Here is a 14344-nt window from a genome sequence, read left to right as displayed (position 1 = left end):
AAATTAAATGATGCTTTTGTGGAACATGTATCATTTAATATGGTATGTTTTATACATTAAGTTATTATGATTTTTGCTTGTTCAAAACTGAAAAGAGGCAAATTGGTTATTTGTGATTGGTTTAATTTTTAGCCTTATTAGATTAATGACAACTTAAATTTCTTTTAATCAGTGTGGTTGTGTTTTATTAAATTTTAAATGTTGAATTGCAAGTATATATGATGTTATTAATTTCGAAAGATTGTTTCAGTATGATCTTGGTGAATTGATATTTCTTAGTAAAGGGCTTATTTCGTTGCAATTTTTTTAAATGTTTAGTCGTCCTGTTGTAGTGTTCGTTGTACCTCTTGATCAGGTGTTGTCCTTATAACCTCGTCGTTTTAAACCATATTGTGTTTGTTTCTTATGGTTAACCAAGGGTAAGTAAGACTATATTCTCGTCACCTGTATGTTTGTAGTGGTTTTATGGCTGTCAGTATCACCATAGGGTTCTTGTGGAGAGACCGTGTTTGTATAGTGTCCTATGGGAGAGTGGCTTTCGAGTGGGGGCTGCACCCAAAGTGGTTGGCTAGATAACCCCTCGAAAGTGAGATAATATGTGATAACCTAATAATTGATTAGGGGGTGGGTAGTTATTAACATTAAATAAGATATTGTACCTCGCACATGGTTGAGTGCTCGTATAGAATCAAGATGTAGTGGGAAGGCCTGGAATGGCAAACCGACCACCTTGTCTTCACGAAGGGTTGGTAGGGTATGCATGAGACTTGGATGGAACCGCGGGTTCGGGAAAGGTTACTAGGATAACCCAGGTTGGGGGCCGAGACCTATGGAGGCCTACCTAGGGTAACCATCATAAGCTATGCGATGACACTCTCTCTTTAGGGTCACTAGTGTATTGTGATGTTGAGTTCACTTGGAGTATCATGGAGTCACACTTGTATTGTCGACCATGTTTTGCTTGTTCTTGCTTGAGGGTCTTCTGCTATCTCCTAGCACGGTGGGGTGATTCTGTTTTGGGATCACATGGTCGGGTGGTAGTGCCACTTTTCATCGGATGTTTATGTTCATGCCTTCATGCGAGGATTGGCTTCGCAGATATTGCCATGGTTCGTGATTCTTGAATCATCTCATGTTGGAGATCTTTGTATTTGAGACCTACGTGGTCATTTGTATCAATGGATTATGTAACCTTGATATTTGGTTAAGATGAAATTTTATATGTATTATTGGAAGCCATGTAATAGATGAATAATGTAATCTTGTTATTGGATGTTTATTTTATCAGTTATCCTTATGCTTTGTGCAAATGCTTTCTTGAAGAGTAATATATATTGTAATACTTTCAATCTTTAAATGATGAAATCTGTTATGTGAATATGGTTCATTGTGTTCAATAAGTAATTGATGGATAATTGGATTAACCTTTATTATGTAATTTAACCTTTTGAATAATTCTTCATCGGTAACTGTTGTGACGTATTCACACATCGCCCCATTGCAAATGGGGACCCCTGCTTTTTGCTCTCTAGGGTTTGTTTTCTAGGTTTTAGGGTTTGTCTGTTGGCCTTTGCATACTGAGTGTTGCCAAAGGGATCACTGGATAGCAGGCTCTGCTTGAGCTAGGGTGAGTCAGTTGATGCTCCAAATTAAGGGCATTTTTCAAGGTCTTCCTTAGGCTTGGTTTTGCTGGTGGTGTCCCGTTTGAGTTCAAGGAAGTCAGTGAGTGGTTGAGCAAATTTAGCTAAGGAATGGAAGGAATAAATCAAAGATATAGCCTAGGACAAAGTCAAACCAGTTTGAAGGTGATTTGAGCCTAGAAAGGTGAATTTAGCTCCTGACCCTTCCTAAGGGTCCAGAGCGAAATTCATGTAAAACCCTATTTTCCACAAAAATTGGAGCTAAATGTCAACCTAAAGGAGAAATTTGCATGATCATGAAGAAAGGAGGCCTAAAAAAGTTTGTCCAAGGTGTGAGGAGGAGAAAATATGTGATAAATTGGCTCAAAAGGTGAATTTCGCTCCTAACCCTTCCAAAGGGTCTAGAGCGAAATTCATATTTCCTCTATTGTGCTTCTTAGCTTGACCAAGTTAGGAGCTTCTAAGGCATGGTTTGGTAGGTATTGGTGCATATTTTCCTTGAAGAGGAATTTTTGGACCTCAAGATGATGAAAGCTAGCCTTAAAGGAGAATTTCACTCCTGACCCTTCCAAAGGGTCCAGAGCGAAATCTCCCTTTCTTGCTTTCCTTGGCCCTGAAAACCCAGTTGAACCTTGCCTAGACCAAGTTGGGTGATGGAATATCTTGATAGTGAAACAAGGAAGTTGATTTGATCAAATTTGGAGGAGAATAAGATAAACCAAGGTGAGAAACTAGCCAAGAATAGGGATTTTGCTCCTGACCCTTCCAGAGGGTCCAGAGCGAAAATCCCCTTAAGCATCAAATTCTCACTTGTTGAGGCCAAGATTATAGCTTCCTTAGGCATAGTAAGGGCAAATTGATATGTTATAGCCTTGTAAAGAATGGAAAGATGAAGGATTTTAGTCAAGAGGATGAATTTTGCTCCCGACCCTTCCAAAGGGTCTAGAGCGAAATTCTTGAAAGCTCTCATTTTTCCTTGGCTGAAGTCAGGATCTTGATGGGGATGCGTGAAGAAGGGTCTATGTTTGCCTCTCAAAGAGATTTGGAGTTGAAAAGGTCAAGAATCAAGCTCAAATCATGATTTTCGCCCATGACCCTTCCAAAGGGTCTAGGGCGAAAAATCTTTGTAGCCCACATTTCCTTCCCAATTTTGGCTAAGTGTTGCTTTCTAAGGCATGTTTGAGGATAAAGTGGTATGTTCTTGCCTTGAGATGTAATTGATTGATTTTGAAGAACAAGATTTTGGCCTAAAACATGAATTTCGCTCATGACCCTTCCAAAGGGTCCAGAGCGAAATTCATCATAAACCTCATTTGTTGCCTTGAATGGACTTGAAACCTTCTTCCTCAGTGGAAAATGATCTGAGTTTGCTTCTTGAAGTGGTTTGAAGTTTGAAAAGTGAGTAATCTAGCCTAGAATGAGATTTTCGCTCCTGACCCTTCCAAAGGGTCCAGAGCGAAAATCTTCCTAAAGCTCATTTCCTCCTAAGTTTGACTAAATTTTGATTTGCAGAGTATCTTGAAGGGAAGGATGGACATCTTGTTGCCTCTGGAACGTTTGAAAGTATTGAAAAGTGAAGGATTTTGGACCAAAAGATGAATTTCGCTCCTAACCCTTCCAAAGGGTCCAGAGCGAAATTCCTAAAAACTCTTATTTTTGCATTGAAGGAGGTCAAGTTTTTGGTTTGTTATGACTTGGATGAAAGAGGAGAAGTGTTTCCTTGCCTTGTGAGGTGGATTGAAGTTGAAATGATGAAGAAGTGAACTACAAGCAAGAAATTCGCTCCTGACCCTTCCAAAGGGTCCAGAGCGAAAAACACTAAAACCATCCTTTTCTCCAAATTTTGTGCAAAGTCAGGCCTATACTAGGGTGAGAGAAGCTATTTAGAATGCCTTGGAAAGATGTTTCACCTTCAAAAATGTGAATTTTGAGCTAAAATTGGAATTTTGCTCCTAACCTTTCCAAAGGGTCCAGAGCGAAATTCATCAAAATCCCTATTTTCTCCTTGTGTCAAGTCAAGACTTTGAGTCCTAAGGCGTAGTTGAGGTTGAAATGATGTTTCGTTGCCCTGTAGGATGAATTGACGTGAAGGAGATCAGGAATTAAGACCTAAAACTTGAATTTCGCTCCTGACCCTTCCAAAGGGTCCAGAGCGAAATTCTTAAAACCTCCATTTTTGCCCCAAAATTACATCAAGCTTGGTGTTGGTTGAGAATGAGGACGTCCTTGGGCATGTATCTAAGCAAGTATGATCACAAGGTGAGAATAATTTGAGCCAGGAATGCAAAATTCGCTCCTAACCCTTCCAAAGGGTCCAGGGCGAAATTCTTATGGAGCCTGTCCTTGGAAAGAATCTTAAGCAAACTTCATTTTGATATCTTCTTGTTGATGATTTAAGGTAGGAAATGCTATGTTGAAATGAATTCATTATGTGTCCTTAATCATCTCTTGATTTGTTTTGCAGATGAAAGAACAGCAGACATCATCAAGGACGACCTCCTCCAGTCCAACATCATCAAGGACGACCTCATCCAGTCCAGCATTTTAAGGAAAGGTACACCATCCATCCTGCACATCAAAGACAAAAGAGGATCAAAGCAAGGGTCCATTAGAGAAGCAGATAGTTTCAGAAGAGTTAATTAAAGTGAGCTTCTCAGCATCACCAAATTGAGCGTCAACCAAGTTTCAGACAAGGTGGCATCCCAGTCATCACTCCTCCAGTCGGGTTGGTCCACTTCAACATGTCCAGATTCAATGTACCTAACTCATCAAAAGATGGCACTAACTTCGATGTACCTACCTTGGCTATCCATTGGTCGAATATTCCAGAGATGTGTCCAAATAATGCAATTATTTCATTGGTTAGAATTAAGTTTGTTGTAACAAACCCTAATTAGGGTTTTCATTGTAAAATCTCAGCCATTGATCTCAAATTGATCTAAGCCATTGAATTGTATTGTGGGCACTATATAAGCCCTGGCTCCTCATTTGTAAAGGCTAATAGTTAGTCAGTAGTTGTTAGTGAGCTAATAGTTAGAAGGTGAATAGATAGTAAATAGAGGCCAGAATAGTAGAATAGCAATTAGAGTAGATTAAGAAGAGAAGGCAAGACATTGTTGCCTTAATTGTAAAGACTTCTTTTCATTGAAGATATGGTGGAATATGTTGTTTCTTTGCAATGTGCATGGTCTCTTGTTGAATCTTCATTTTTGATGATATATGATTAGATTGAGTGAAGAAAATTGTTGAATGCACCTGTGTGGAATCTGTCTAGTCCATACCACTAGCCTCTTACTGATGGTAAGTGCGCCCTGCGTGGTCAACTGGCATAAAATGAGCTTAATCTTAAGTCGTTACACGTCTATTGTTCATGCATTATCTTGAATGGTGATCATTGTCGGATGGTGTACGATTTGAACGTACTGGAAGAATCCCTTAGAAGATAGCACTGAGTTGGTGTCGAATTGTTCAGCCTAATGGTGAGACCCAACCCAATAGGACTCCACCTAGTCATTCATCCATCTTCTCGCATTCTAGGTAGTAGAGTAGACTTCCTGAACCCTGCATCTTTTGCCATTTGTTTGTCTTCCAGTTAGTTATTACGACTTGTGATTCCAGCAAATCAGACGTTCAGGTCATCAAGTGTAAGTCCCCTTGTGATTCCAGCAAATCACATCATACCGCGGAGAGCTTATCCACACGTAGAGATCCTACATAACAGAACCTTGGAGTTACTCCGACTGATCCTTCGGCGAGATCTTCAGCAGTCGGGAACTTTGTTCAAGAGAGGATAAGGTACCTTTTAGGTATTTTATTCTGTGTTCACATGTGCATAAAAAACACATCAACAGTAGCCCTTCAGAAACTCTTGTGTTAGACTTCCGTTTGTGTAATAAATGTGCAATGTAGTAAGTAAAGCACTTTATGTGAATTAAACTTTTTTTTTTAAAATAGTTCACCCTTAGTTGTTTAGTTGTGTGGTTTTTCCATTGGGGTTCCTGGCGGGGCATTACAAACAATGTCCTCCCTACCTAGATCCCAACCTATAGAGTGGAACAGAACCAATCAGCATTATTATCCAAATGTAGAGCTGTGCAAGATGTGTAATAAATGTTTTAACCACAGTTTTTGCCTAGCTTGTCCAAGCTCATGGCACTTCAAAATTTTCCTTCATTTCCCCTCCAGCCAATCAAGTGCCAAGACATGGTTGCCTTAGATCTAAGTAAACCCAATCCATAGAGAGGATCAGAAGTTCAGAACCAATCACCAATATCAGCCAAATGTTGAGGTGTGCTTGCTGGGTAATCAACAAGTTACCCTGGAATTTGCATCTTAATTTGCCTAATCTCTTTGCTGTTTGTGAGCCAGATTAAGAGGCGTTCTTTTCCCAAGCATCCATCATGAAGGTCTTTTTGAATCAGATCCAAGGACCACCTACTGTTGCTAATAAAATTGTGGGAGTGCAGATGGAGAGACTATGTCTCACCCTCTACTAGTAAGGACTTATCTTAGAGTAAGGAGGATTGAAGATGAGGTTCAAAATGAAACAGCTCCTGCAGTAGAGAATCTGCAATGTAATGGTTTCAAGATGCAGTAGGGATATCAAGCTAGCACTTCTCCCATCTCAAGAGCCCCTGCAGGTGAGGTCATATTGGGGACCAAATTTTGCAAATATCAGTGACTCTAGATTGCCTAATCACTCAAATGAGAACTGACAATGTGCACGATGCAAAGGGCTCTTCAAGAAAAGGGTGAGGATATTTTATTCATACAAAATGTCAGCAAAGATTTATTTTCTACATCCTCATGCCCAATATCCAATCTTCCATTGCAAGCGCCACTGCCACTGTCCTATTAACAAATCCTTTGCTTTATCCAATCTGCTGGAGAATGTACAAGAAACTTCTTGACCACTAATTATGCAAACTCACAACAAAAGTGAATCGTCCAAGCAAAAAGGCCTGTACCACTCCTTGATTATTGGACCTGAATGATACCATGTTTCAAGTGACTAAGATATATACATCTACATACAGTTCTCTTTAATATGCACAGACAAGGACTGCTACATAAAAGATTCATACTTATATTAGTCAGATAAGTAATCATTGTCTATCTGTGCTCCACATACTGGCTAATCTCTGTTAGGCCATTTCTTAACCATCTTTCTTCAGTTTACAGCTCACTGTTTTATGTAAAGTTTACTCCTATCTAGTAATTTTTTATTTTTAAGAAAATATAGTGGATTGTATATGCAGAATACATTATTCTCGAATGTTCCCTCCTTTTATTAAAAAATTAAATAAAGAAGACATAAGTCATCATCCATTATAGTTGTACCACCATTTTATAGATAATAGTCAACCACTGTGATAAACAGGTTCATTGCAATTAAAGTTTTAAAATGTAACCATAGTCTACCACTTGTATAGCGTTTTACAGGTTGAATTGTACAGTTAACCTAGACAAAACAATTATAGACCTACCTTTTTTCCTTTTTCATATTTTCTGATTCAACTGGTAAAGGGCAATATCACATGACAGCCAATAATCGAAAACGGCAACTGATATCTTAAACATTAATGAGGCAATATATTCATGTAGTAATTAAAAAATACCGAATTGAACATAAATTGAGAGCTTAAAATTTCTCAAGTGCAGATCTTCAAAGCATTCTAACAGTAATAAATCATAATATGATCTAACATAACTAAAAATAGAAGCAGAAAGAGTTGTTAACTAATTGCTAAATTGTAACATCATTAACTGTTATTCCATTGCTGTAATAAAAATAGTAAAAAAATAAGGTTAGAAGAATCTTGAGAAACAACTCAAATGTCATCATACAAATGATCAAGATGAACTAGTTTACATTAACTGATTAATAAACCAAAAATGGAAGCAGCCAAGAGAGGAAGAAAGAGATCGCAACTAGAAGGTGGATAATAACCATACCAATACTAGCTCTTCATGCCGTTCCTTTGGCATTGCTGATCCATGATGCAGAAGTGCCATGGCTGCAGTTCTTAATTGCAAAGGTGAAACACCTCTTCCACCACCATCACCAACAAATTCAGGCTCATTAATTCCTCTCTTATTCTTCCCAGAGTCTACTACCTTCTTGGCAAACAAAGGAATTTCAAAGTCTACAGAAATCTGCTTCTTATACTTTTCAGCTGCAGAATGGGCAATTTCATGGCAGTCAACACAAAGCAAAACAATATCATGTGACCGATGACTTTTCAGATGCTCTGGAAAATGCATTCTATAGCAAGAAGGGATAATCCGATAGCGTAAATAGTGATTGGTTTCTCCACAACCAACACAGAGATTCTTTTTGCTTTCAATATAGAATTGGTTGTTCTCATCTTCAGGACGGCCTTTGGGCTCAAAAAGAAGTTTAATAGCTGGAGGGTTATCTTCTACAAGCTCTGCCAGGTCCCTTCGTATGTACCTTGGAAGAGCGGAAAAAAATAACAAACTAATCAGAACTGTCAAAAATGGCAGCTGAGGCAGTGATCCTCGATTCAAGAAATAAAAAATAAACCAAGTAACAAAATAGAAACAAAGAGATCAGTTCAACCAATCAAGTTTTTTGCGATCACAATAGCAGAGAAGTCGGCCATCGCTAGCATAGATCCTACAGTTGTGATAAACAGGTGACTTGCAAGAAAATTTCCGTGCAAACTGAGCCCGTGAAGCTTCTTTGCTACCTTGTCGTGAAGCTCCATGGCGATTTCTCTTATTCAATTGAACATTCCTTGTATTGAAACCCGAAGGGACTCCTGCATCATGCACATCTAAGTGTTTAGCTTGAATCCTTCCTAGAAATGTGCTATTCAGTAAGCATAATGTCCAAACTCCAAACCTGCACTATTTCCTTCTTGTAAACAGTAATTAGTATTCACAGATTCCTCTCTCAGGAGGTAACATATATCATTAATGTGGGCATATACCACAGGTGATGGTGAAGGTATAGGTGCCATGAAAGAAGAAATATCTAGAGTCTGTGAAATAGAATCAGCTGTGGCAATTGTGCTGTAAATCTTTTTTGGGCATGTAGGTACTGCTCGTGCAAGAAAAACTATGGCCTGATCAGAAAGTACAAAACGTGAACTCTCATCTTCTGCCCTGGCCTGCCAAAATAGTACATTTGCTCAAATATGAGTATGTTTCAACTTAAGGAATACATGTACCAGAATAACATTAATAAAACTATCCAGCTACATCACAAATAAATTACACCTTAAAATGATTTCAAAACACAGGACAAAGTTTTACATTTTCACCAGATATATAATTATGTTCCGCAACAGTTCCATTAAATGATACTTTGATTGAAGAATAGACTGATGTTTGATAAAATGTTTTTACAGTGAAACGAATACTACGAATAAAAAATCAATTTTGATGAATAAAAAGAATTACATTGCCAGTCTTCAAACAAATTTATGCATCAAAATAAAGCTTCCTTCTAAACAGGATGGTAGAATTAATAGAACCACTTGTCTATCACGGAGCTGACACAAATTGCGATTATTTGAAATCTATTTAGACAAGGTAAAGTTGCATTTGCTTCTAACTTCTGCACATATCATAGTATGGAAATTACGTCACCTATGATGTCATATTGACCATAATGTAGCATGAAAAGTAATTAAAAAATACATCTGCCTAATTCAGAAGGTAAATGCACATGCTGACTGGCATTAGATTTTGAGATCACGGAAAGCAACAGTAAAAACAAATTAATAATCTTCAATCAGTTATAAAAGGAGTATTTTAGGTTACCATGCATCCAATAAGATGGTGCTAATCATAACTTATATTCAATGGACATATATATTTAATTAACAAATTAATTGATTTAGATATTAGTTTACTAGTAATAATTACAAAATTAACTTATTTTAATTAAAAGTCTTTCAGGCCTCATTAATTATCCAGGGGCACCCGTTGAAATTAAATTGAGTCTTGCATTCAATCCCTAGGCAATTTTCCTTGAGGCACCACTTCAAGGTGAGGTGGGTTTGTCATGAAAATTGCTTAGGAAACTGGACTAGGGCCTGGATTAATGTTCGCAGATACCAAACGAAATATAAAAATTTAATTTATTTCAAGATAGAAAATTATTTTAATTCAAGTTTAGCAATAAATTAATAGTAGATATTATTCATAGTCCCAGCTGGAGGTAAGGGAGTTTTCAGATGTTATCATGGACAAACTCTCCTCTATTAAAAAAGATATCAGCAAAGCCACTAAATTCCAGAAATCAAGCAAAAACCAAGGACACTGTTGTGAGCCTTACAAATCACTATTGGGTTTCGTTATCACAAAAGCTTGCACCCTTGCTGAGCTATCAACTCAGCAACCTTGTGAAACATGGAAACAACCCCGAAGTGTGGGACCTTGCACAAGGGGTTGAATCTCCAGAGAAGGCCGGCTTCCTTCTCAATCTAGGTGCAAGTGTTGAACCAACTCAACACTTCAAAACTGACTCCTAAGACTACCCTAACAACTTGCAGAGGAAAAGGGAAGAGAGAATTTGCTTGAAATAAAGGGAGGTGATGCACCAAGATAAGAGATTGTTCCTCTCCCCACCCGAAATGGCAAAAGGAATCAATAGAAATACCCAAGAGATGCACAAACTTCAGTTGCATCAGTGACCCAAACGCATGTATGGAGGTTAGAATTTGCTAAGTGTCAAGAGGGGAGAAGGATTCCCACAAGTCACACTCTGAAAAAACAAGTTAACACAGCATATATGGAGAGAAGAGCCACAAAACATACACTTATGATGAAGGTAAGGAAACATACACAGCATGCATAAGTTGAAGGAAGGCAAGAATGTAATTTCAATTCATTCAAAGGCCAAAGGCCAAACTTACAATTGCAGAATTGCAAAAATAATTACAAATCTTCAAGAGAAGAGAAAGAGCATAGGAAAGCTCAACGCAGCAAGGAGAGAACCCTTTACAATGAGGCTTAACAGTCTTTATATAAAAAAATGGGTTACAATGGTGATCATGACCCCTGCATGTCAGTCTGGAAGTGCAGGGAAGTGCATGCACTTGGCTTGTACATGCAAGCGACCTAGCCATACCACCAAAGGCAATTCTGAGGAAGGTGGATTAACTGACCTTCCAAAGCCAGACTTGACATAAGTCACCCACCATGGCCCCACACCTCCCTTGATGGAAATCCTGCCAAAATATTTAATGCACCCTTGTGCCTCCACAAAAGAAAGTGCACGAGTCACCAAAACTGTCAGAGCATTTAAAGCCTTGAGTGTCGATCACGCCATCCGAAAGTGTCATCAGTCGGAAGGAAGCTCGGAGACTTCGGAAGCTCGGACTCCCGAAGCAAGGAAGACAAGGAAAGGAGCAAAGAACTTCCAAACCTCGGGGTTCCGGAGTTCTGAAAAACTCAAAAGCTAAGGAAAGAACTTCGGAACCGAGGCTCCGGAGTTCCGAGATAGAGAGAGGGAGAGAAGAAAGGAACTTCGGAACCTGGGGGTTCCGAAGGAACTAGAGAGGGAAGGCAAAAGGGGAAGGGACTTCGAAACCTCGGGGTTCCGAAGTTCCGGGAAAGGAAAAGGAAAGGAACTTCGAAACCTCGGGGTTCCGAAGTTCCAGAAAGAAGAAAAGAAAGGGCGAGAAGAGAGGAACTTCAGAACCTCGGGGTTCCGGAGTTCTGAAGAACTCAAAAGCTAAGGAAGTTCCGAAGCAGGAAAGAAAGCGGCTAAGGCAAAGAACTTCGGAACCTCGGGGTTCCAGAGTTCTGAAAAAGGAAGAAAAAAAGAGATAAGGCAAAAAACTTCGAAACCTCGGGGTTCCGGAGTTCTGGAAAAGGAGAGCAAGAGGGCCAAGGAACTTCCGACAAGGCAACACTTCATACTTCATGATTCATCGTCTTCTCTTGGATCAAATTGGGGCAGCGCTGGTCCATGGAACATATCTCTGATCAGTTCTCACCGATGGACCAAGGGTGTCATAAAATGACAACAGGTTTGTCAAAAGGGTGGAAAAAACTGTAGTGGCAGGGATTCACAAACTTTTGTAACTGTCATTCATGGTGGGAAAAGTCAAAGCTTGCAAGTTGAAAGAATCACTGACAAAGTACAGTAGCTATGGAGTAGTTGGAATGAACAGAAATAAAATACAAAGAGGGAATGAAAACAGATTGTAGAACGAGCTGTAAAAAAGGGTGTCAATCTTCAAAATACCTGAGGTTTAAAAATGGACTCTACTGCCTTGCTTCCCAAATTAATTTCCAAGTTTTCTAGTGATGGATGTAGTTTCACATAGAATCGACTTACTCTCACCTTGACCCTTTTGTCTAAACCTACCTATCCAATCGACTTACTCTCACCTTGACCCTTTTGTCTAAACCTACCTATCCAATCGACTTACTCTCACCTTGACCCTTTTGTCTAAACCTACCTATCCTTTCTTTCAATTGCTCTACCAAATGCCTTTATCCCTATCCCCAACACACCAGACCTTCCTCACTCCATCTCACCTGAGCAATTTTCCGATAAAAAGGCTGCTACTAATGTGATGGCAGGCTTAAATCCTGTTAGAAATAGCATAATATAGTATTTTGGGCGATCAAGGCTTTCTATAATGAGCGCAAATATTACACCTGGATCAGCTGGCAAAAGGACTTGCAAGTAAAGCTAGTTAGATGACAAGAAGAAATTCGGTTGAGAGAATAATTATGTCCTTATTCATTACCTTGAACATATCTGCAAGTACTCAGTGATTTTGCAAATTATGCAAGATCTATAGAAGTTGATAAGAATTGTGTGGACATTCAGCACAACTTTAATAATTAAGAAATGGCTTTCCTCAACCTGTTATTGTCTCTGAAAATTTAAGATTCTCCTCAATTACTACTTAATTTCTCCGGCATCTCATAGCCCCCTTTCATCCACATTTCAGTTGGCCCATCTAATTCTGCCACAGTTGACTAATCATACCCTATAAGGAGTTGTTCCTCATTCAGTTGAATCTATTTAAATTTTGTGATGGTTTAATACAATTCATCAACACTTTTTGTGGTGACCTTGTATAAGTTATTCACTTCTTCGATGCCAACATTCTTGACATTAGGGGGGGGTCCTAATACCTACATCATTTTCATTACACAATGCCCTCCCCAATAAAGTCAATTAGCAGATTAGCTAATTTTTTCTCTCAACCATATAATTTAGAAATCTGAAGTGAGATTCACACCTGGTATTTATATTATGTGTCCTTCAAGGTGTCCAACAATTGCTCCTATGTCTTTTTGTCCATATATAAGATATTTAGAGATGATTGCAAAGGTGGTAGTCCCATTGTGATTCATCCGTGCTTCATTAGCACATTACCTCAGTACTAGTGTCAATGAATATGTCCACATTCTAACAATCAATCACTGTGTCAATGCTCAACTTTTTGTCATACCTTGTGTTCGCACCAATCTGATTCTCCTTAGCATCAGCTCATCAAATTCTCCAGCCTTTTTCAATATCCTCTACAAATATTTCCTAAAGGCCTCCAGAATCCAATCTCGTTGTAGTAGTGCCAAAATGTCTTTTACTGCTCTTATTCAAACATTCATCCCTTTAGAAACCTGCATTGGCTCTTTCCCGTGCCAATTGTAGAGATGTTTTGATGACATTGCACATTTCTTGTATCATTGTCACTGGTTCATTTGAAATTTGTTTCTCCAAAGCAAAGTGCAAATATGTATGGACAATATTCAAAGACTCCAAATGTGGTCTCAGCTTTACTTAATTTGTAAAACTGCTTCATAAAAGTTCCCATGTTGATTTCCTTATTGAGTTGTGATATTGATATAAGGTTCCTCTTCGTCATACATCTACGGTCTACCTTGTAGTCCAAGCATACTTTTGATCTTACTCTTGCATTCCATTATTGCCCTGAAAATTTTTGGCCATTAATTTGCTTCATGCTCCTCTCGGCAATTACCACAAAATTAACTTCAAACAAGATCTCCAAAACTGTTTTGGATCCTTGCAGCTATAGCAATCACCTCTGCTTTGAATGAAAGTTTGGCTACCTAACCCCCTTCCAAAACCACATCCTCATTTACCACTATCTCCCACCGTTGTTGCCTGATGGAAAATTATCGTAGGCTCTTTTTTTCTTCTACCAACCACAAACAATACTATCTGTCATGGTTATTGGTGCTGAAAATGACACATCACTCAACTTTTCTTTCCACCCTCTTATACATTGGACAATCTACCTTTACAAGGTCATCTTCACTTATTACAAAGAACAATCCTACCTTTCTATGAGTGTAACTCATGCTTGGGTGCACCTTAGTCTTGTTCTTGGTACACCACATGGCCTTCATTGATTCTTGCGACTTTGGACTTGCCAACTTATCAATCCTCTAGGCTATCTCTAAACTTTGCACTTCTACTCTTAGGCATACCCCAAAGTTTTCCCATATCACCATTTTCTTTTATTTAGTCCTCAGTTGCTTCCAATGCACTTCTTATTATATAAGTCTATGACTTATTAGATGTTTGAATGGAACAATCAACTTGCAAATAAACCATTCCTTATTCTGTTCTTCGTCAAAATCAAATAGTTGCTTGCTATGGGGTCATGAAACCTCAATATTACCTACTTATTGTTTGTGTTTCATCTTATTTCACATCCATCAACCAAATAATGTATCATCGC

The 14344-nt window shown here is 38.7% G+C and overlaps 1 protein-coding gene across 5 annotated transcripts in view; it reads right to left on the bottom strand.

The window, feature by feature from the left end:
• Positions 1-14344, bottom strand: part of LOC131040988 (protein RRP6-like 3) — a 337570-nt gene that overhangs the window by 90290 nt on the left and 232936 nt on the right. For all 5 annotated transcript variants that reach the window (XM_057973966.2, XM_057973963.2, XM_057973965.2 and 2 more), the window contains 3 exons: positions 8509-8776; positions 8224-8425; positions 7596-8094 (listed from right to left, as the gene is read on the bottom strand). In XM_057973966.2, the coding sequence (XP_057829949.2) occupies positions 7596-8094; positions 8224-8425; positions 8509-8776 (969 nt within the window). The remainder of the gene's footprint in view (positions 1-7595; positions 8095-8223; positions 8426-8508; positions 8777-14344) is intronic.

Source organism: Cryptomeria japonica, chromosome 4 (genome assembly GCF_030272615.1).
Source record: "Cryptomeria japonica chromosome 4, Sugi_1.0, whole genome shotgun sequence".
Lineage (NCBI taxonomy): Eukaryota > Viridiplantae > Streptophyta > Pinopsida > Cupressales > Cupressaceae > Cryptomeria > Cryptomeria japonica.
This window is presented reverse-complemented; position numbering and strand designations above follow the sequence as displayed.